The sequence below is a fragment of the Phaethon lepturus genome, unplaced genomic scaffold (genome assembly GCF_000687285.1).
Source record: "Phaethon lepturus isolate BGI_N335 unplaced genomic scaffold, ASM68728v1 scaffold22446, whole genome shotgun sequence".
Classification (NCBI taxonomy): domain Eukaryota; kingdom Metazoa; phylum Chordata; class Aves; order Phaethontiformes; family Phaethontidae; genus Phaethon; species Phaethon lepturus.
In genome coordinates this window covers 1,820-25,831 of record NW_010547374.1, presented here as the reverse complement: position 1 = coordinate 25,831, position 24,012 = coordinate 1,820, and the positions used below count along the sequence as shown (strand labels likewise).

At 39.4% G+C, this 24,012-nt stretch overlaps 1 protein-coding gene across 1 annotated transcript; it reads right to left on the bottom strand.

Annotated features, from left to right (window-relative positions):
• Positions 1 to 5,555: 5,555 nt before the first annotated feature.
• Positions 5,556 to 24,006, bottom strand: MXRA5 (matrix-remodelling associated 5). Its single transcript, XM_010289632.1, has 6 exons — positions 23,876 to 24,006; positions 21,419 to 21,548; positions 20,706 to 21,096; positions 11,336 to 16,372; positions 9,775 to 10,684; positions 5,556 to 8,258 (listed from the first exon to the last, which is right to left on the bottom strand). Exons 2-6 carry the CDS (start codon positions 21,482 to 21,484, stop codon positions 6,347 to 6,349), a joined length of 8,316 nt encoding a protein of 2,771 aa, XP_010287934.1. The 5' UTR covers positions 21,485 to 21,548; positions 23,876 to 24,006; the 3' UTR covers positions 5,556 to 6,346.
• Positions 24,007 to 24,012: the final 6 nt, after the last annotated feature.

Here is a 24,012-nt window from a genome sequence, read left to right as displayed (position 1 = left end):
GGTGTGACAGCACCACTTATTCTTTTAATTTTATAATCTGACTATCCATCCCGTGTCATTCCACCCCCACATCTGTCAAGACCCACACTGCTGGCTGCCATCTCCAGTCCCTGGCAGCTGGGGGACATCACGTCTTTATGCCTCTTTCCCACTCGGTGATCTGGCACATCAGACGTGGCCAGTCTGGGAATTCTTTGATATTATAGCCAGCTGTGCTTGACGAATGGGGTCATGGAGTAGGGCAGAAACCATAGTGCGGTTCTGCTGCCAACATGCATTTCCCTTTATGGAGGCCCCACATTCAAAGCAGTGCTTAGTAGGTGGTACACAGCTGCAGTCCTATGTCATAGCAGCTGCAGTCCAACGTCACAGCAGCTGCAGTCCAATGTCATAGTATCTTCCCTGTCACATCACCCCAGGTGTCAGGTGCATCACTTTCACCATATGAAGAGCAACAGTGGGTTTTGCCTGTGGGAAGGAAAGAAACATGAGAGGTCTACCTCCCAGGCAAAGAACAGTCTGCTTATTCAAAAGAAAAAATAAGTAGAGGGTCAGAACTTCCCATGTGCAAAAGACTCTTGAAAAACAGGAATCTCCTCGTATACCACCACACTGTCTCTCTACTGATTGCACTCTCTCTCTCTTTCTGTTACATGACCTATGAAACTCAATTTCCTTCCATAGAAAGAGGTGGGGATGCTCACAGAATGGGTGAGTATTTTGAGTGGCTCTTCAGCCATGCTCAGTCAATTTATGGCAGGTGAGATTCTAACCCAGATATTTACCAAAGTTAGTAACATTTATGCTAAGTAATTGTTCAGTGCTGGTGTTACTGGATTGAGCCAGCAAGAAAAGGTTTGCAGGGAAAAGAGTAGCTTTTGTTAGGCCAACAGGAATAGCTGCAAAAACTACACAAGTCTTTAGGGCACACAAACCAACCTTCAACTTGAAATATCAAGAAATGACAACAGCTCTAACAAGCCACTATTTCTACCACAAGATGATAATCCTCCATGATCTATTTCGTGTATTTCCTCAGTGTGTGCAATGGCTTCTATCTTACTGTTTATATTTTTCAGGAAACTTTTTTGGGGGGATGATTAATGGAGTGTTAATTGTTCTCTGCAAGGACTTACACTGCCTTTCATCATTCAAACTACCATGTGGTCAAGTTGCAAACAATAAAAGAGAGCGAATGAGAGTACAAGCCATACGTGTGCTTGTACAGCTTTTAGGATATTTTCATGTTAGTTAGCTACTTTGAAAGATGGTGAATGCTTATCTAAAAACTTACGGATAAATAAAACCCAGGTTAGGTAAAATAAATACTTGAAGCCCTTGCAGTTGTTTATTTCTGCTCTGTGCAACTCTGTGAATGGTCTGGTGTGAGATGCCTTTATAAGCTAAATTCTTTGAATGATGAAGTGATCCTGCTTCTACGCTACGTAGCTGCTTCTAGAAATCCCTCCACAAGATTTCCACCATAAAGATGTGGACATATTTGTCATGTGCCCATATTTATCAGGTGTCCATATCTGTCATGTACTAAACAGTTAAGAATCTCTGATAGATTATCATGGAGATTAGACAGATAAAAATCACAGGCATAGACTAAAATTAGCAAATAAATCTTTCCTTTACCAGTGTTTACAATTAGTACTTATTATAGTCCTAGGAAAATCTAGGAAAACTAGGAATGTAGGCATTGAAGAAACCCCAAAAGGTCTCAGTTTCCTTTCCCCTTTGAACAAGGATCTTGACCATCTGTGACAGATATCAGACTAAACTCTTTTTAACTGTCTCCAAAGATGGGAATTTAAAAAATACTCTCAAATATAATGCAATGTTAAACTTTTTGTACAGTTATAAAGCTTTCTTAGTATCTAGCCTACGGCTTGCTTTCAGTAAGTTAACACAATTATTTCTCTTACTAATATCAGTGAACCTGAAAAACAACTAATCACTGTCTCCATGATGATTTTCTATGCATTTGTTTATCTGCTATATTTGATACTTGGCCTTTTTATCTTTAGCAAAACAAACTCCTCCTATTTCAACTTATCCTTATAGGTAATCTTTCCTAAAACACTTCCTTGGATTCTTTCCAATTTGTTTGTATTTGGGCCTGGCTGCAAAGAGAATAATTTTCTCCATTATGATGCTTTACACAACCCTCGTGTGAACAGATTTCAAAGTGACAATGTTTTGTTTGACATGGCATCATGTTGCTAACTTGTGCAGCTCCTAGTCTTTCTTCACTGTTTGCTGTATGTGTATTAAATTTCTTCCTTTTGAATAGAATTCTTGCATTTGTATTTACTGAAATTTTTTTTTTATTTCCAATAATTTCACCAATATGGAAAGATCATTCGTGTAAAACGTGTAGATGTGATGTTTAGGGATGTGGTTTAGTGGCGGACTTGGCAGTGCTAAATTCACGGTTGGACTTAAAGGTCCAACATAAATGATTCTATGGTTCTATGATTCTGAATTGCAATTCAGTCCTATGTGCTTTAATCTCTTTCAGTTTAATATTATTCACACGTTTGCAAAGCATCTTCTGTATAGCTGATAGCAACTAAGGAAAATGTAGAAAGGTACCAGACCTCAAAGCAACCTAAGCTGCATTCAGTTGACATGTCCTCCTAACAACCAGTTACTCATGACTTCTCTTTAAAGGTTTGAAAACATCTGTTCTCCCACTTCATAATAGATAAATCACATTTCTTTAGTTTGGACATGAGAATTCTCTCCTCTCATACTCTGCGCTAATTACTTTTATGAGCAGGTAACTAGTTTGTGATTATATGATTTGTTGCGGAAACTTCCAGAGCAGCTGCTTTGTATCACTGTGTTATTCTACAGTTGTTTTTAGATTGATTGTTTAGTAATGAATTAAACAAAGTACCTCTCCCGGTGCCAGAGTTTGGATGTTTCATGTTTCCTCAACTGCAGCTTTAGCACTTTTTCAGTTTTCTTGTACCTCAGTTGGCCTTCATGAGCTTTTGAAGATAAACACTAAAACGTGTAAGTGAACTGGCTAGTCTTTTAGGAATTTTATCAGATCTTGATGACATAAATACCCCATTTAATTCCCTGGTTTTTGCTTTTCAGGCCTATATTCCTACCTCCACTTTTTATTATTAGCTGTCAATTGTGTTAAGGATATGGTCACAGTGAACCTCTTTTTGTGAAGGCCAAAGCAAAAAATGTATATACAACTCCAGTCATTTGTAATCTACGCAGTTGCAATGAGACTTCTCATTACTCCGCTTCTCCAAAACAGACTTCAAACAAACCTTTTTTCTCCATTTTCAAAGCAAAAAGCAAGCAATGGCAAGTTTTTATTTCCATGGAAACTATCCAGGAACTGCTTTGATTGATCAAGTAAAACTTGTAAAAATTTCTTCTCACAGGAAGAGCAAGCACTTCATTTCCCAGCACCTCTCAAAATCGGAAAAGGAAGAAACTCCATTGTCTTTGAATGCATGGCTCCTGCTTGGTCTGAAAGATGAAAGAAAACTTCTGAAAAAAAAAATTAATGATGTGTTGTGTCCTTGAAGTAACGCGAATTTGTCATTGATTTACTTAATGCAACTTGCAGATGATTACATGGAAATAAAAGAAAAAGTTATGATTTAAATTCACAGCCCTATAACTGCCTTCATTTGATGGATGATACAGTATATGGAGTGACATGTAGATTCAGGCCTAAGAATAGAAGTCCTGGAACAGACTTGGTTTCCCCATGAACTTCTTTATTTCTACAAAAGGAATTCAAGATGGATATCCTGGACAAATGGCATCTCAACAGAGAAAGAGTATAGGACAGGCAGGACATATGACTAAACAGTGCTTTAGTGTAAAAAGTATTCATATGATATTTGTTAAGCTGTAGTTACATTTATTTTGGAAGAGAATTATATTTTATAGGCCTCTCATTGGCAGTATGTTTTCATAAAATGGGTAAAGACAAATGTCATGGAAATGATAATACATAAAAAAATGCTAAGTCCAATTTTGAGGGAATTTTGCAAGCATCGAAGTCTTGACTTGAATTAAGAAAAGGTCTTGAGCCAAATCTTCCATTTCTTGTGCCTCCAAAACTTCCATTGGCAGCAGTGGACATTCTGGATTGTTGAATAAAACATTATCAGATGCCTTGTTTGATCTCAAGAGATCAAAGTTTTGATTTTGGATTCTACTTTCTTCCCTTACATAAAAAAATATCAGCTTAATGGAAATATATAGAAATCATTCAGCATCCAAGAATATCTCTAAATTCACGTATGTTTTAACTGAGGTCTGGACAGACAAATGAATAAAGGCACTAGCTCTAGTGCCAAAATGCTAACTTCAGGCTCTTTTAAGAGATATATTACCATTAAAAATTGTATTCCCGTTTTCCCAGGACTATTATAAAATTAAAAAGTGCTAAAATTAAGTAAAGGAACTAAAGACATATCTAATCTGTGACATGTTCAAGGAAAATAGCCAGATTAGAAAAGACAACCTAGAACAATCTAGTTAAAAATCTTGAATACTTGTCGCTCATTAACTACTCTTACAAGCAGCTATACTCCTGCCACTACTCTTACAAGCAGCTATACTCCTGCCACATGTTTAGGCACTTGCTTCACCTTGAGCACTGATTTGCTGATTTAGGACCCAAGGGTTTAAACCATAAAAGAGAAACTATGGCATAATTAAGTGCTATTTAATTAAGCAAGTATCATAACTTCAACTTTAATAAATGCTTGTGTACAAACCATAAATTTTTAGCCTGCACTGACTTTTTAGAAAATAAGTTTTATAAAATATTCTATCACATAAATTATGCTCCTTGTATCTTCAGTAATGTCCTTGACCTCATCAGTTAATTCAACATCCTTGTTCTAATCAAATACTTTTTACTTCAAGTAGTTCATTTCTGTTTACCATGATGATAAATACGCATTTTGCAACAGCTTACAATTTTCCTCAACTGGATGAATTTGTGGGTTAAGGAAGTATTTGTTTACAGTTTTTACAAAATGTAAATATTAGAATAACACTTTACATTACTTTCTGCCATGTTTTAATCAATAGAGAAAATAAAAATAAAGCTTTTATTCTCATCATATTCTAGAACACAAGCATAATTTTATGAACAACCAGAACTTTAAGAATTCAGGAATATCTCAGAGAATATGTTTTAAATGTTTTAAAGGTAAATTAACATTTGCAAGATTCTAACGGGAGTTGTTTCTTGAAACTTGGGCATATCCAGCATTTTGTAGCAACTATTTCAGTAGCGTAATTGATAAATCTTATTAAAATTATGTACATTATCCAATAAACCATCTTTGATTGCAGAAAAAGTATTGAACTTGTAAATGTATCCTGAAATAAACATAACAGAATTGTTACATTTTTATTGGGACATAATGTTTGAAAAGATAAAGAGTATGTATAACACTACATGATTTCTGCTTTTTGACTTATCTTTATACTTTCAGTGTTTGGAGTTCTCTATTTTCTCAATGAAAACGACAGTGAATACAATTTTTGGAAAATATTTTTTATTATAAAATGTACAGTATATTGACCTTAATATTATAAAACACTGTAATGTATCAGAGTCTTGTAAAGACCAATAATTTATAAAATGAGACCAAGTTCATTGTTACTCTTTCTAGTCTCATAGTCTAATTTAAAAATATATATAAAATATATAATGAATGGTTTGACTGTAGCGTCCTTAGTAGCTGGAAAAGGTTTGTTCATATGTTAAGGTAACTAATGTCTGCACGTATTTTAAAATAGATCACTCTTAGTTGCTAAGTTAGTCTTTGATTTTGCAGAGCTGATAGAAAAATGAACAGAAAGGTTAGTAATCATATTCTATAAGGCTAGATTATGTAAAAACGCTGCAGGGTATAAAGAAAAATATGTTTTACTAAAGCACTTCTATCACTGCAGCTCATTTATTAACAGTTAATACTTCTTTGGTACTTTTAAGGTGCTTGTTAAAACAAGGAAGGGCTTTGGACTATTGACAAGAATAGAGTACTTTAGGTCTCAGATGCTATTGGATAGCATGAAAAATCACACTACACTCTCTTAAGAATTTAAAGACCTTTTCCAATGTGTTAGTCTCCTCAATTTCAATATGTCTACTGCCTCCATTTATTGCAGGGACCTACTACCATATTGAGTACAAAAGCAATACACTTTGCATGAAAATAGGATTAATTCTTTTTTTTTCTGCCCTCAGCCTTCCTGGCTTTTTTGCAAACAGTACTTGTTGCACTCGCTTGGCAGTGACTTGAACACTAGTATCCAGCCAAAGGCATTTGTTTCAGTGTCAGAATATGTGTATGTAGGTTGTTTTCGAATCACTGCCTAGTATATTTTTAGCAGTGCATTTATAGAAGCCTGCATCCCTTTGAGTAGACTGCTGGATGACTAATGAACCCTGAGGGTGGAGGAATTTGTTTCCATACAGACGGGACTGAGCTCCTGTTGTCAGATGTGATTTGTCTGGAAGCTCCCATGTTATTTCTGCTTTAGGAATCCCAATGGCCATGCAGTTCAGTTTTACTGAATTTCCAGGCCTGGCATAGATAACGGGGGCCGGCTCACTGGTGATCCGGGGAGGATAGGCTATCACGATGACAGGCACATTCATAACAGAAGTGCCATACTCTGTGGACACTTTGCACAGGTAAGTGCCCCTGTCAAACACAGAGGCCTCGCGCACTGTCAGTGAGCCATTCTCCAGCAGGGAAAAGCGACCCACAGCTTGCGGGGCATCCAGGACCATCCCATTGGGCAGCGTCCAGGAGATCTGCACCCGTTGGTTTGGCTGGGTGATGCAATGGAGCTGCAGAGTTTCTCCATTGATTATGCTCACCAGGTTGTTGTACTGGTTGCTGATTTCTGGCCTGAGTCCCACCTTCAGGAAGACTACCCGTTCCATATAACCTCCTGGGTTTCTGGCAGTACAGCGATAAGTCCCAGCATCCCCAGCAGAGAGGTTGCTGATGTGTAAGATCCCATCCCTCTTATGGTAAAATCTGTGCAGGCGGCTGCCACTCAGCACTTCAGTGCCGTTGGGAAGGATCCAGCTTGTGCTGGGCTTGGGGTTCCCCTGGACTGAGCAGTTCAGATTGATGCCGTGCCCAGCAATGGCAGTGATCCTTTCATTGACAGGGTCTCTGAAGGAGGGTTTCTCCAAATTGTCTGAGATGAGGAGCTGCACAATCAGTCTTGCTTCCCCTCCTTCATTCCGTCCAATGCATATGAGTTGCACCGCATCTGTCTGCCTCACCCCTCTGATGTCTAACGTACCATTACGATGCACAGTGATCCTGTTCCCATAGTAGGGAGCTGGCAGGATTACTCCTTCTGGAAAAGCCCATAAGACCCGTGGAGCAGGGATGCCTTCAGCTTTGCAGTCAATAAGCTTCCGGCTATCCCTGATGGCTGTCTCTCTCACAGATGTTATTGCACTGAGGTGCCCGTTGATTCTGGGAGGCTGAACGTTAACATGGATCCAGACGACTTTCCGATCTTCTCCAGCACTGTTCCGCACTACACAAGTATAGTTACCACTGTCAGATCTTTGGGCCTTTTGGATTAGGAGGGTGCCATCCCTATATATCTGGTATTTCTCAGATAGGGCAGGAATGGGCCTGTTGGTTGGGGAGAGCCAGGTCACTTTGGGTGTGGGCTCTCCTTTGGCTTCACATGCTACTGTGACAACATCACCATAGGGTACATCAATAATGACGTATGTTTTGTTCCTGATAGTTGCAGGCTCGGCCACTACTTTGACACGTACTTTCATCTCATCCTTCCCAATCTGGTTCTCAGCATAGCAGGTGTAGTCCCCTTCCTCTCTCAGTCCAACTTCATTGAAATACAGAGTTCCATTATTGAAGACCACGTATCGCTTTGTCCGACTGCCGCTGTCATCTGACTGCATGAAGGTATTGATCATGCTGCCATCTGGAAGACCCCAGGAGATCTCGGGATTTGGCAGACCTGTGGCTACACAGTCAACTTTCAGGTCCCCTCCGTACTTAACCTTGTGGTTATTCTCGTTCTTATGTTCTATTTTTGCTGGTTTCATCATCACATTCACTTTGAGGACCACATAGTCATCCCCGATCCTATTGCGGGCCACACACAAATAGTCTCCTGCATCTTTATCTGTAACTGAATGGACAACCAGAGTCCCATTGCTGAATACTTTGACTCTAGTCTCCAAGCTACTGTAAAGAAAGAAAAGTGAACAGAACATGAGCTGCAAAATCACATTTTAGGTATTAATTATTGAGAGAAACCTGGGGGAAAAAAGCAGCAACTCAACAATACTGAAAAAAAAAAATGAGAGGATCGTTGTTATTGTTGGATAATTACATGGTCTGAAACGTCCAAGATATTTATCACCAAAAAGCAAATGGAAAAAAATAATTCACTCACTTGTAACCAAGCAATTCTACTGTTACATTCAATTACTTTAATGGTGTTTTTGACCACTAAACAACCATTACATACCAAATGGTGGTATTTTTTACTTCTCTGGCTGCACGTACAGTATTCTGTAACATTGAAATAGGGGATCTCTGAATGATATATGCCACACAAACCTATATGGACCATAACTATGTAGTCTGGCACTTGGGTCCTCAGCTAAAAACAAATTAAGATAAGCAACTTTGTCTGGCATCAGGTAAACTTTAGAACAATTACAAAGAAGTACAATATTGCTAAGCTTTGAAATATGGCAAAAAAATATTTTCAACGTGCTAAAAAGCTATTATCCCTTTCCACTTCATTATGGAATTGGTGCATTTTGGTCAAAACTAATTTCCTCAGTAGCCCCAGCTTTCTCCCCAAAGATCTACTGTATTTGAAAAACAGTTCACATAAAAATCATGAGGTAAAATGAAAACAAAACAACAAACCAACAGTATTTTGTTGCTAACACCATGAAGCATAAAATGAACTCTGGATTTTGTGTGATCTACAGGCTACCTAAATATATGTTTTGTCACTATGAAAAAAATGATGACTACGTTCAACTATCAAGAGAGTTTTTGATAAGTGTGCATTTTAATTTCAGTACATTTCTCATATGTCTATAGTGCTGAAAGAGTGAGTAATGAATAATTTATAGAGCAGAAATTATGTTTTCAGCAAAGTTTTAAGACAGTTATTGTAGTTTTGGAGAAGTGATATTTTACCTGATACATTGGAGAACGTATTGTTTTAAGCATTTACATGCAACTGGGTTTGCACGGACCTTATTGTATGGTAACGTTCATTTTTACAACAATGTTAAAATGGTCAGGCTTACTAACCATTATAAGATGATTTCTTTGCCCCGTATTTTCAGTGTATAATGATTTGTACAACAGACAAGCAAAATTCAGTGATCCCATTTCTCCTGGGGAAAAGCAAGCACCTATGCAACTGTATGCAAACTAGGCACACTGAAACAAGCAGATACATGAGCTGTGTATCTTAACTGTTGCCATTGGACTTTATACCACTTTGACAAGTGGCTGTAAAAGACAAATAGTGGCAGCTTATCCTAACCACTTGAAGCTGACTTTTCAAGAGTACTATTGTTTACAAGAAAATTACGTTAAGTTATGACTTGGCTATCTTTTGATATAATTTCAAATTCTTCCTTAAGGATTGGGGGCCTCATTCAAAACTCACAGAAGTCAAGAATGAAACTTGTACAGATATGAATGCTCTTTTCTCTAAGTTCATCTAAACTGTAATTTAGCTGTTAGGGAATCAATAATCCTTTTGGAAGGCAATCTCCATAATATCCGAGGCCAGGGATCACCAGAAGCACTACAGTCCAAATGCAGGATACTGCCGTATGTTACATCTGTCCTCTGAGGAGAGCTCCCAGTGATCTTAGCATTAGATGAATTCTTCTTCACATGGAGTTGTACTGTTCTCCTGGCAGCTCCCACCATGTTAGCAGCAATGCACTCATAGGTCCCACTGTCCTTGGGGGAGACATTGCGAATATAAAGAGTTCCATTCGGAAAAACAAATAAATTCCCATTGACAAACTGAGACGGTCGGATTTGCGTGCCATCAAAGACCACCCAGCGGATGCTGGGAGAAGGTGCTGCTTTGGCAGTGCAGTGGATGTTAATACTGCTACCAAGGGGCAAGGAAATGTTCTCTTGCTTATTCTGCTGGATGATGGGGGGTAAGGCTGCAATGTGGAGCCTCACTGCAATGCTGTCAGCTCCTGCAGCATTGCTTGCTACGCATTTGTAAACTCCTCGGTCTGAAAAAGTTGCTTGCTTGATAGACAAGGTTCGATTTTCATGAAGCATTATCCTGCTTTCTGTGGTGGTGACTGTCTGCAAAATCTTCCTATCTGGAAAAATCCATGAAATATGTGGGCTTGGAGTCCCACTAGCCTGGCATTCCATTGCTATGGTGTCTCCAAAATAGACCGTGACATCTCGATAGCGGGAAAGTAAAATTTTGGGCTGGTGGGCTACAACTGTGAGCACAATGATCATTTTATCTATGCCATGCAGGTTCTGAGCTGTGCACAAATACTGTCCCTGATCCTGCAGTTGAACATTTTGGATAAGGAGGGTACCATTTTTCCAGACTTCAAACCTTTGTAACCTGGTGTTGGCTGTCATTAGAGCTCCTGGTAAGGTAAGAGGAAAGAAAGAAATGGAAAGTCAAAGGCTTTAAGACATACATCATTGCATTGAAAAAGCCTTATGTAAGATTTTAGATTTACTTAACTTCAACTACAACTTCAGATGGATCACATGACATCTTCTGACACTGTCCATAGCTCAAATTAGTCTTTGTTTCTATTGCAGAGCTAATCATACTAGCTTGCAAGCCTGTACAGTGTGGGAATTTTTAAGGGCTTTATGCTTTAGAATTCCCCTTAAATCTTTACATAATTTCTCTTTTCCTTTTGCTTATGGAGATGACACGCACATTAATATTTAAGGCAGCAATGTTAATAAACCCATACTTGTAAATGTTGTCAACACAGATTCTAACTGCTGTGAATAATCAAAGTTGGCTGCTATTCCCCCTTCAAAAAAAACCTCATTAAATGGTAGAGGTTTTCTTTTACTACAAGAAACATTGCAAAATTATTTTTACTTGTAATGATTAGTTGCAATTTGTCACATTTTATCTATATAGATTAAAAGAGACAGAAATTATTATTCAGTGTTTGTTGGACTATTCCTGCAATCATGTTGCATGTCTATGCAACAACCCAAGTATCTGTACCCTTAAAAAACTGAATGGAAGAACACATTTTTCTCTGTCTTACCTGTAGAGACTTTTGTCCAAGTAATAAAAGGCTTGGGTTCCCCTACTGCATCACAAGGAATAAAAGCATCTGTTTCAGCAAGGATGGATATGCTCTGAGACCCTTTTGTTATAATTTTAGGCCTTTCTCCATGTATCCTGAAATTAGTGAAAGATTGAATTACAGTTGAATTGTGTGGCATAATGCCTCCCACGTAAGGAACAGATGGCACTTTTTGATGACGATGATGGACATTTTTAAAAGGATGAACTGTAGTGGATATCTGTGGTTTTGTGCGCTGAGAGAGAAAAGCTGGAGGGGTAATCTTCAAAACTGCTGGTGGTGGTGATGTGGTGGTTGTTGCGTATGGCATTGGAGGCACTGGAATAGCTGTAGCTTTCTGCTCTGTAATCCTAGTAGGGGAGACCTGGGCAACCTTCTCATTTGTGTCTTTTGGGACTAGTTGACTAGGGACTACTGGTTTAGGATGCATACTTAAGTGAGGGAATATCCTTGTTCTGTTGAAAAGGAATGGCATTCTGGAACTGGGATAATAGGGGATGCCTTGACTTGGTAGTCTCCCTGCTGTGCCTCTGTTATCTGGAACAAAGTTATTTCCAAAAAATCTTGAATTAATATGGTATCTGTTCTGACCCTGATTACCGAACATGGTTCCAGTGAATGAATTTGTTTTGTGAAATGGAGAGGCTTGCGTTGGGGTAGTTGTTTCTCTCTGAGAAGCAAAAGATTTTTTGTCCTGGATAGTATGTGCTGCATATGCTGTTATCTCTGGTTTGTTTGTGTAGTGAAGAGGCTGGTGTGTTATGAAATAGCGAAAGGAGCCTTGTGTTACAACGTATGGAGGCTTCACTGTGCCTCTTACTGGAACGTGCTTTGGAGGCACAACAGGCAATCTTTGGTTTAGGCTTGGTATCATTCCAGCAGGTGGATGGAGAAGTTTTGGATTTAGCAGTAAACTGTTGTTTGACTTGCTACTATAGATATCTTCGAATTGTTCCTCTTTTGACTGTATGCTAATTCTGTTTTGGCTAGAGGAAGGAGTAGGGTGTACATTCTGTCTTGAGCTCACCACCATTTTGTCACCATCTGCTTCAACTTGTTTTGCTTCTGAGAACCTTTCTTGATTGAAGACATTACTTTCTTTGGTGGTATAATGAAGAGAAGGGTGTGAAGTTCTTGAAATGGAAGGGGGAAGTGTGGCAAGTTTTATAAATGGAATAAAGGCAGTGGATGTAGTCAGAGGTATTTCAGTTGTCTGCAAAGTGGCATCATGATGAAACACATGTGGCTTAGCTTCCTTTTTATCCAAGGAAGATGGCTTTGTCCCAGTCTGAGAAGCAACAGATTCATTTGTTTCTCTAAGTGGAAAAGTCTGAGTTTCTCTCGTGCTGAAGGAGGAAGACAAAGTAATTGTCTCATGTTGCTGAGGTGGATCAGTTATTGCTGGTGTTTCTGAAGATACTGTGGGCTTCCATGACTCCTTTGAAACTGGAAGGTCCTTAAAAACTTCCAATGTGCCAACAGGAATACTTAAGTCTGTCATAGTGGGATATATCAGCTGGAACGTTCCAGCAGTTTTTTCATCAACCACAACTTCTGAGACAAAAAGGATAGGCTCTTCTTGAGATTCTGGTTTTGTAGATAATATCAAGCTGCTCATATGCTCAGGAGAAGTGGTGCTTGATTGTTCAGCCTTACTATCTATAGTTTTAGCATCTGCTTTAATGCTCTTCTCCTCAGATACATTGTCTAGTGAGTGGTATGTTGGCAGTTCACTTTGCTCTGGTTTCAGAGGTGCGCTTAATTCTTTTGTGGGAACTGCGTCATGTACAACATATGATGATAAAATTGTGATAGGTGCAGTCACTGGAAGTGCCAAGGTTTCAGGAGCAGTAGAGAGTGTCATATGTTTTGCTTCAGGTGGAGAAGCAGTAGGCCTAAAGAAGGAAGTTGTAACCACCTCTCTGGTTTCGGTAATTTTCTCTAAGACAACAGGATCAGTAACTAATGAAGGAATGAATCCCATATGCTTCTGTTCCTTAGCCTGTATTTTGACATTGTTTTTAAGATCAGGACTTTCAAGAGTTGCAGAAGGAGTTTTGGTCACACCTTCAACTTCAGCTGTCCTTGGAACAATAGGCATCTCCTCCGTGGTTAAAACAATAAGGGGGAAAGGCTTTGGTCTTTGTCGGATTTTGTTTGGCCTCAATCTCCTTCTCCCATAAGGCCTTTTTCTAGCATGCTGAGTAACAAGTGAAGGCATGGTCTTTCTGTAAGGAGTTGTTGTTGTGGCCACAGTGGTCAATCTACTGACGGAAGAAACAGTTTTTATCCCATCTGCTGTTTTATGAAGAGCATTAGTACTTGGCAAAATGAATGTGGGATCTGGTTTTGGAGTAGCCAGGTTTCTATGTTCTCCTCCCTGAAAACTCTCTGCATAACTGCTGGACATGCTTTCTTGAGTCATTGTATTCCTGTGGGTCTCAGGTTCTTCCCTGCTCTGAACCCTGATGGGTGTGACAGCTGGAAAATTTCTATTTAAGTCTGTCATTTTTGTCTGACCTGTGGATACTTCTTTGTGCTTGGATACTTCTTTGTGCCGGTGTATCAAGTCATTGCCCTTTTCTGTGACAAATGGAGAAACAGATGAAGAAATGGTAGTAGTGCCTACAGAATCTGTTGGGATGACCTCATCCAACTGAGAAGGTGTTAAACTCATGGTGTCAACACTCATCAGGTCCACTTCATTTATCTTCACGCTTGTCTCCAAGACACTATGAAGATCCACAGTCTGAGATTCAGCTAGGACAGTAGCATCAAGTGGTAGCTCAGCAAAAGCAGAATTTTCCTCTGATGTGGAAGATACAGTTCTATCTACATTTTCCACTGTGAATAAACTGCTCTGAATACTAGGAAAGTTTGTTACAATTTGTCTGGTTAGAGGTTCTTCAGTGAAAGCATGGATATTTTTGTTGACTACGACTGAATCATCAGTCCTGACATCAAGATGCAGCTGGCCTTCAGGTTGCACTGTTGCAGACACAGAAGTCAAATATGGACTCGATACAGGGATTTCTACAGCACATGTACTTGCAGGTGTTTCTAAAGTCCTGTGGTCGGAGAAGGGTTCAGTTTCTGACCTTGTTAATATGGACTGGACTGAAAATGCTTTAGTGTTGTGGGAAACAGTGACTGAGAATGGCTCATCTTCACCCACAGGTGATGCATCAGCAGAGGAATCTACCACATCAGCTGCTTTCTCTGAAGGTGGTGGGCTGGCTACCGGATGAGGGACTGGAGTAGTCTTCTGCATGACTGATGGCAGTGCAGTTGTTAAAGAAATGGCAGTATCTGTTTTTGTTCTAGGAATATTCTTCCCACGGACCTTTGCCAAAATGTCAGCCCAATGCTGTGGATTAATCTGCTTGTTCGCCATATTAATTCTCCTTCGAGATTCAAATACTCTCCGGCCTTCTGCCACATTGCTGTCTTGGGTTCTATCACTACTTTTCCAGATTTTCATTTTCCTTCTGCCCTTCTTTCCCTTTTTAATTTGAGCCTCTGTCACCTGGTCACTTTTTTGTTTGAAGGATATTTCTCGGTCTTTCAGGTGGTTCTTTCTTTGTGGGAACTCATCCACCCCTCCTGCCCCTGATCCCTCTCCGTTGTCTATGACCCGCCCTCTTGTTTTTGATGAACTTTTTGAGCCCGGGCGCTTTTTTAGCTTTATCCTTTTAAATGACCTGTCAGACACCATTTTATTTACTGTGACCCTTACAACAAACTGATCTGATCCCTGCTGATTGACTGCCACACATCTGTAATGGCCACTATCACTGACATGGCTTTTTGGAATAAGCAAAGTACCATTGTCCAACATATATCCTTTTGAAGAGTTTGATAAATCATTAAGTACCTGGCTGTTTGGAAGAATCCAGCTCAGCTGTGGCTCTGGGATGGCAACTGCACTGCACGGCAAAACTATTGGATCTCCAACATTTTTTTCAACTCTCACTACATCTGAATCACCTACCTGGATAGCTGCAGGCTGCACTAGAAGTCTGTAAGCCATTATGTCCACATCGTCTCTCACTTGGGCAATGCAGTGGTACAAACCACCATCAGTGTAACTCACTGCTTTGATTATTAGCTGGCCACTACTGAGAATGGAAAACCTACTGTCTTTCTGATTAAATGGTGCCTGCAGTTTAGACCCATCTGGAAAGAGCCACTGAACAGAGGGACTCTCAGAGGCTTTCACATTGCAGCTCAGCTGACATTCTGACCCTTCCACCACGCTCTGTGCTGTCTTTGTGCTCTGGTTTTGCTCTATCATTACCCAGCTTCTCTGCTGCTTGGTGTCTTTGGTATGAATTGTCTGAGAAAACACAGTAAAAAAAGAGAGTACCACTTTTTTCCCTGTACTCTGACGCCTGTTTAATTGGATATTTATAAGAGGTTGCATCACCCAGGAAGGCTCAGCCAGTATTTGAGCTTTTACACCTGTGTAGTAAAGAGCATCATAATCTGAACCTTGCCTATACTGATAGCTTATTTTAGGCTCTTCGCTGAGCATAAGTTCCCTCTCTAATTTGACAGGTACTTCACTGTAATAAGCTATAAGTTTCCATAATTTCTCATAGTTTTCTCGATTCATTGGACATTCAAAATCCAGTGAAATTGTAGCATTTATATCAATCTCCTGAGTCTGGATTTGACTCCACTGAATTTTGGTAGAGTCTGTTGGTTTTTTGATTTCACAGTTCAGGTGGACTACATTGCCATGCTCATCAGTCATATTTAGAGTAATATTCCATGGAGAGGACCAAAGTTCTTCCAGGCGGAGTTCATAACTGTCACCATCTTCTTCATCTTGAGTGCTGCTATTCTGTCTCAGTGAGGACTGAATGACAGGTTTCCTACAGGAAATATCTTTCAAGTTTTGAATATCTTCTTTCTGCAGCTGTTTCGGGCTGTTGCACTTAGGACAGAGCTGTCCCCCTTCATAGGCTTTGTCCTTTTTGCATTTCAAAACACCTGCAAAGAAAAGGGAAAACAAAAGACAGGTAACCCACAGAACTCTGTTCTAGAGTTAGAGAACTCTCAGGATTGCCAAATGGACCGCATGAGGTACGCAGCTTGGCACATGACACATAAGGCAAGGCTTTTAAAATAGCACCTCTGTTTTCACAGTCAAATGGGTGCCTGATTCTCAAACTGACCACAACTTCTTCTGACTTTAATGAGAGGATTGAATACTCCATCCTCCTGAAAATTAGATTCACTGCCTCTGAATGAAATGTCTAGAAATTGAAGTGTTCAGAGCAACATTTTTAGAAGTCAGTGAAAATCTACGCTGTGTCAAAAAGTCTGTATCTGTACAGTGACATCTATCTTGTGCATCTAAAGTGAAGAGGACTGGGTCCTCTCAGCTTTAAAACATTCAGCATTTACCTGAGAAATGCTGGACTTCCTCATTAAATAATCCAGGAAGTTTTTTATTTTTCTCTATTCACCAAAAACATTTCTGGCAATACACAAAGCATTCTACTGTAGCTAACAAAATCTGTTGACTAATTCCTGTACTTACAAGCTAATAATCAGCAGCCACAAAAATTGGAAGTGCCACTTCTTCCCTGATCTCTGAAATAACTGTAAACTCTGTAAAGATAAAATAAAAACTAAAATAGACGAGCTCTAAAAAAGGAAATGATAGCCTTGATTCCTCTCTTCTATCAATGCCAGAAAAACCCTCATCTGCAAAATAACAGTCATCTGTTTATTACATTGTTCTGCTCATTAGAATGTCAAATGTCACCTTACATATTTAGTTTGGAAACATGTTGTAAATAAAATGTATCCCAGTTATTCTAGGAATAAGCATCACGTTGATCACTCCTGAGGAATGAGGGATCTTTGAATGAATGAACCATGGTGGGATACAAGGTAAAATGTTAGAAGCGGAGAAGAGTGGCAAAATTTCATACTATTTTTAATTGTAAAGTATATGCTTTGCCAGTCTGACAAATCAATTTTCTTGAGAATGTCTTACAAATGAAATATTTAACTGAACCAGTCTATCACTTACAGATTCAAATATGATGTTCCAAAGATAAAGGAAGCTTGCTTCATGACAGAACTGGCCCACAATCAACTTGGCAGTGGGCACAGTGGTCTGAAGAACTTCAATGTACTCTATGAAGCAACACTTTTATAACTTTATCTGGACATAATTCCCAAAGAAGTTAATGTTATAGTTGTATAAAGATACAAAATCTGTCATACATGAAAATTATTTTCCCTTTCCAGTAATCACTACTGTTGTATTATAAAAAGGGAATTTAACTGAATAAAAATGCTAACAAGCCAACACTGTGTAAGGAAAGAAAGTTCATCTAATATTTCATCGTTATAACTTACAGTGCAACTTAAGTACATTTAATACACATACTCTTTTGGATCAAGGAGAGTATATAAGAATATTAAAATGTAAGTTAGTGAAATATAATATCAAAGTTAGATGATTTACATCTCAATTCAGTCAGGAACACTTACATTACCCATTCAAGTATCACACACCCTTAAAAGTATTGTCCTACAGCTAAGTGCAAAAATGCAATTATTTACATATTGTAAGATGACAAGACCCACCATCATCCACCATACATGCTCCAAATCATTATATAAACCTTGTGACTCCAGCACTCATTTGAGACATCTTCAGCTGCAATTAAATGACAATTCCCTCTTCATATTTTAGCAGCAGCTCTGGTGTAACACCAGTCCCTCTGGCCTACTATGGTAAGTATTTGGTTACCTGAGATGGGGCATTGGTAAACTCAGATGTCCAAATCCAAAACTGATATTCAAGAAACCCCTCATTTACTGTATTCCTGATACAGAGGCATTCTAAAACTGTTTGTTTGTTGGGTTTTTTTCTTCTAGCATTTTTCTTCTGCACATGATCTGAAGTGTTCCAGCCTAAACAGCATGATACTTGCCTTACATCTAAGCCTGAACAAGGATAGAACAGTTATTCTAGGAAAAAGATTGCCGGATTGTAGGTGTTCTCTGAAAATACTTAAAAAGAATTTGCTCCATCATTGACCTCGGAGCCAGGGAAGTTTATGGAGCACATTATCTTGAGCACTATCACACAGCACATACGGGACAAACAGGTGATTAGGCTTAGTCAGCATGGAAGCACCTTTCACCTTCCACAGCATTTTCCTGGAGAAACTGGCTGCTCATGGCTTGGATGGGTGTACTGTTCTCTGGGTAAAATATTGGCTGGATGGCCAAGCCCAGAGAGTTGTGGTGAACAGACTTAAATCCAGGTGCTGACCGGTCACAAGTGGTGTTCCCCAGGGCTCAGCATTGGGGCCACTTCTGTTTAAGAACTTTATCAATGATCTGGACGAGGGGATCAAGTGCACCCTCAGTAAATTTGCAGACAACACCAAGTTGGGTGGGAGTGTTGATCTGCTGGAGGGTAGGAGGGCTCTGCAGAGGGATCTGGTCAGGCTGGATCAATGGGCTGAGATCATCTGTATGAGGTTTAACAAGGCCAAGTGCCAGGTCCTGCACTTGGGTCACAACAACCCCATGCAACGCTACAGGCTTGGGGAGGAGTGGCTGAAGAGCTGCCCAGTGGAAAGGACCTAGGGGTGCTGGTTGACAGCCGGCTGAACATGGGCCAGCAGTGTGCCCAGGTGGCCAAGAAGGCCAACAGCGTCCTGGCCTGTATCAGAAATAGTGTGGCCAGCAGGAGTAGGGAAGTGATCGCCCTCGTGTACTCGGCACTGGTGAGGCTACACCTTGAAAATTGTGTTCAGTTTTGGGCCCCTCACTACAAGAAGGACATTGAGGTGCTGGAGCGTGTCCAGAGAAGGGCAACAAAGCTGGGGAAGGGTCTAGAGAACAAGTCTTATGAGAAGTGGCTGAGGGAACTGTTGTTCAGTCTGAAGAAGAGGAGGCTGAGGGGAGACCTTATTGCTCTCTACAACTACCTGAAAGGAGGTTGTAGTGAGGTGAGTGTGGGTCTCTTCTCCCAAATAACAAGCAATAGGACAAGACAAAATGTCCTCAAGTTGCACTAGGGGAGGTTTAGACTGGTTATTAGGAAACATTTCTTTACGGAGAGAGTTGTCAAGCATTGGAACAGGCTGCCCAGGGAAGTGGTTGAGTCACCATCCCTCGAGGTATTTAAAAGACATGTAGATGTGGTGCTTAGTAACATGGTTTAGTGGTGGATTTGGCAGTGTTATGTTAACGGTTGGACTAGATGTTCTTAAAGGTCCTTGCCAACCTAAATGGTTCTATGATTCTATAAAAGTTGTGGTCAATGAGGAAACACAGATAGACATGAAGGATGCATGAATATTCCATAACAGTCTTAATGTTAAGAGAATCAAAGGACTTATCCAGGAATTTAGAAACCTGATTTCTGTTCCTTATTTAGCCAAACAAGTTCAAATCCAATGTTCCCACCTTCCATGAGAGCACATAGTTAGTAGCTTTGTTAGTTGAAGACACTCATCAGCCCTTAGTCAAAGGCACAGTGTTGTGCAAATGAACACACTAATGTTATAACCTATCTGCTCCTTCCATTTATAAACTTTAATATCACTTTTTGTGCCTTGAATGTAATGACTAATTCCTTTGTTGTTGAATACAGATTTTTAGCTAGTGATACACAACTTCTTCCTCCTAACACTGCTTTTTTAATGCAACCATTCGTTGAAAGGTAATGGAACCTAATAGTGTACATAGACATCATGTAAGTAACAATACTCAGGAAAAAAAAAATCACAGAATCACACAGAATTATTAAGGTCTTCAAGATCATCAAGTCCAACCATCAACCCAACACCACCAAGCCCACTAAACCATGTCCCAAAGGGCCACGTCCACATGTTTTTTGAACACTTCCAGTGACGGTGACTCCACCACCTCCCTGGGCAGCCTGTGCCAATGTTTGACCACTCTCTCCATAAAGAAATGTTTCCTAATATCCAATCTAAACCTACCCTGGTGCAACTTGAGGCCATTCCCTCTCACCCTATCACTAGTTACTTACAAGAAGAGACCAACACCCACCTCGCCACTACTCCCTTTCAGGTAGTTGTAGAGAGCGATAAGGTCTCCCCTCAGCCTCCTTTTCTCCAGACTAAACAACCCCAGTTCCCTCAGCCACTCCTCATAAGCATTGTGTTCCAGATCTCTCACCAGCTTCATTGCCCTTCTTTGGACACACTCAAGCACCTCAACATCCTTCTTGTAGTGAGGGGCTTTTACTTGTCAATGCAGAGAAGGAAAATAAATTATCTAATATTATGAGTTGAAGAGGCATTGGTATTTCTGCCTTTACCTCCAGAAACTTCATTCCATTCAAGAAGCCATTTTAAGCTGCAGTCACAGGCCCATGGATTCCCATGAAGGTAAAGATTCTCCAGCAGTGGCAAGCCTTGAAACATCCCTTCAGGCAAGGTCATAAGAGCATTTTCAGATAGGTAGAGATGTTTTACTGTTGACAGTTTGAAATAATCAAGGAACATAAATGTCGAAAAGGTGTTGGGGTGAAGCTGCTGGAGCAAATTTCCTTCTAAGTGGACCAGTCTCAGAGAAGCTAATCCATTAAAAGCATTCGGATGAATAAACTCAATTCTGTTGTGGTCCATGTGCAGTCTCATTAAACTTGAAAGTCCTTGGAGAGTTTGGCCAGTTATGACTTTCAATTTATTGTAACTAATTTTGAAAACCTAAAAAAAAAAGAATAAAAAAGAATAATTTTTTTTTTTATCTAAATCCAAACAGAATAGCAAGCATGCAGAACTCTTCCTCCCTCATTCAGATATCCTTTGCACCACTGAAAAATTGTATGCTGGTCAAAAAGGGAGAATACAGCTGAATATGAGTTGGCTTTATCAAATATGACACAGGCATAGTTAACAAATCTCCAGTGTATTTGGGGGGGAAATGGTATCTTAATCGTAAGAAAGGCACTACAAAAAACATTTATTTTTGTCTTCTGTTATTCATCAAAGTTACAATTTATGAAATTTAGGAAGATGTGAGCATTACCTGTAGAGACACAAGATCTTTCAAAGCACCATTAGGTATACTCTGAATGTCATTTCCATGTATCATGAGCAATTCCAGTTTTGCAAGTCCTGCAAAGGAGTTTTCATATATAGACTGTATACTGTTAAACCTGGAAAAAAAATCACATGTGCAATTACATTTTATGCACTGACTGTCATGGACTGCAAATGTAAAATTAGTATAAGCTAACTTTCGGGAAAAATTGGAGGGATCTTAATGCATTGTCAAAGGGCCAGAAGTTACTGAAACATTTTTACAAGGCCAAGTATACTTAGTTCATGTTTACATTAAGATGTCTTTTAACTCAATTTGTGGCACTTTAGCCATAATTTAGGAGTAAGAGTAATAAATAGGCGTTTAAGTTCTAATAGTTGTCAGTATGTTTTTCCATGCAGCTCAGTTTATGGAATGGTAATAAATTAATGGCCTGTAGCCAGCCAATGATGCTATAAAGTCTGGCAAACTAGATGGGCTGCAGTGTTGCCAAAACAGCATCTAACAATAAATGAATAAAGTTTTGGAGACAATATATTAAAAAATTGATATCTCCCAAACAGCATGAGAAGCAGGAAGTCACATCATGCTTCACTTACTGTTACAAAGTGTAATTGGCTACATCAACTAATTACATAAAATCTAGGAACTGACCTTCCAATTATCTAATCTGAGCCTAGAAACTCCTTTTACAGAAGGAATACAGAAAGTCTACTTCTTGAAAACAATTCAATTTCACTTTGGACAAATAAAACAGGTTTTATTCACCAATATGGAAGCCTTAATTTTGGCAGCCTAGTCTACATTTGGGTTTTCCATCTGTAGACATAAAATTAAACATATGAACTAATCTGGGCATGAAGTCTCTAATGTAAGCATCAAATTTTAAAAATTTTTCCTATTTTTTAACACTTTCTAGAAAGGAAGGGAAGAGACGACGAGAAATTAAAATACTTTGAATATGGAGGAAATACTTTCAGATCCTCACCATGCCATCTATCTAAAAATTTAGACTACTGTTTTGATATTCTTAGTCCTACAGATCTACTAGGCTTATAGGAGTCTTCTTATTAAAATCCCATATTTTAACATCAGACCTTCTAAACTTCTCTAAATAAGAAATTTTCCTAAATTATTTCCAGTTAGGACAATAATCTTTACCTCATAAATATATAGCATCTTAAAATAGAAATATGGTGAAAGCTCTTTTCCAAAGTGAAAAAAATGAAACAACAGATTGTTAAGACTGTTTCTTCCTGGGAAAGGACACAACTCAGACAATGTCATTTATAGTGATGAAGCACAAAGATAGGAAAGGTTTTCTATGCTAGCAGTATCAAATCATGTACTGTTAATAAAAAACAGCCAAAACACCTAAATAACTTAGAAACCTACATCACATTTTCACAAGCAATTTAGGGCTAGACTTTGCCATAGAATATTGACTTATGGGGGAATGTAACTGTGAATATGCGTGGTTTTGAATGTGGGAGGAGAGGGAGGCATTTTTGACTCAAAAATGGCATGAAAGTACAGCTTGCTGTAACACTAAAATTGGCTTTAGGTGGGTAAAGTGCTGGTGGATAGACATTTTAACTACAGAAAAGAATAAAAAAAAAAATCAAGGTCCCTACTGTCAGTCATTGCATGATCAATCGCAGGTTACATGTCTTGGGGCGGTCAGGGTGAGGTCATACCAGGTAGTGAGGCAGCTCTGATACTGAGCAGAAGAGGACTGCGACTCTTGCACCATATCATGTCACATAATGACACGACACAGCACTTTTGTGATATGCAGCCTGCAAACTGTCCCTGCCTTCTCGTCTTACAATCTGACAGGTAGATGTGAGTTGGCAATACACTGGCAGAGGAAAGTGAGTTGGGGCCTGAGCAATCTCTCCCCAAAACATTGATGTCTGCTTATAATGCACTTAAGTTCTTGGAACAAAACCAAAACTCCAAAGGCAATGGAATAACTTTGGGTTTACTCTATTGCTTTAAGATATGCTACGTCTCATTGTTCTCCAAAATGCTACCTGGCTACATGATTGAATTTTACTCCTGTTATATTATTTTACCACAGGTATAATAATCAACATTTAGTAGAAATCCCATACTAGGGATTAATAGGTCTAATTCAATATTTTTTTATACACTACAAAAGACTACATATACCATTTACCAAGAAGAACTGACACCATGATATAAATATTTATTTGAAAATAGTAGTAACTTTTCTTTGAAACATGATGGCTAACAATAAAACATTCTCCATGCCAGTAGTTGTAGCGTTTGAAATACAGCGCCTGCACGTAACCACCCACCTCTGCAATTCTACTTAAAAAGCACACACAGAGATCTCGGTACGCCGCATGTGTGAGAGGCGTTCCAGGATTCCGCACCAAGAACATAAAACTGTTTGCTACAAACTGCCATACAAACCCAAAATTGATTCTTTCCACATGTTTCGAAATCCTTGCCGGCACGGCTGCTAAGGACCGAAAGGTGCAGTGGACTTCGGTGGGGAGGTAGCAGGCGCAGGGGTGGGGGCAGGCCAGGGCGCCCGGTGGCAGCCCCAG

Coding starts and splice junctions, on each gene's coding strand:
- MXRA5 (XM_010289632.1), bottom strand. CDS start 21,484: ATGATACATGGAAATGACATTCAGAGTATACCTAATGGTGCTTTGAAA. Junction 21,097..21,418: donor AAGATCTTGTGTCTCTACAG/GTAATGCTCACA, acceptor TTTTTTTTTTAG/GTTTTCAAAATTAGTTACAA. Junction 8,259..9,774: donor TCCCTAACAGCTAAATTACA/GTTTAGATGAAC, acceptor CTTTCTTTACAG/TAGCTTGGAGACTAGAGTCA.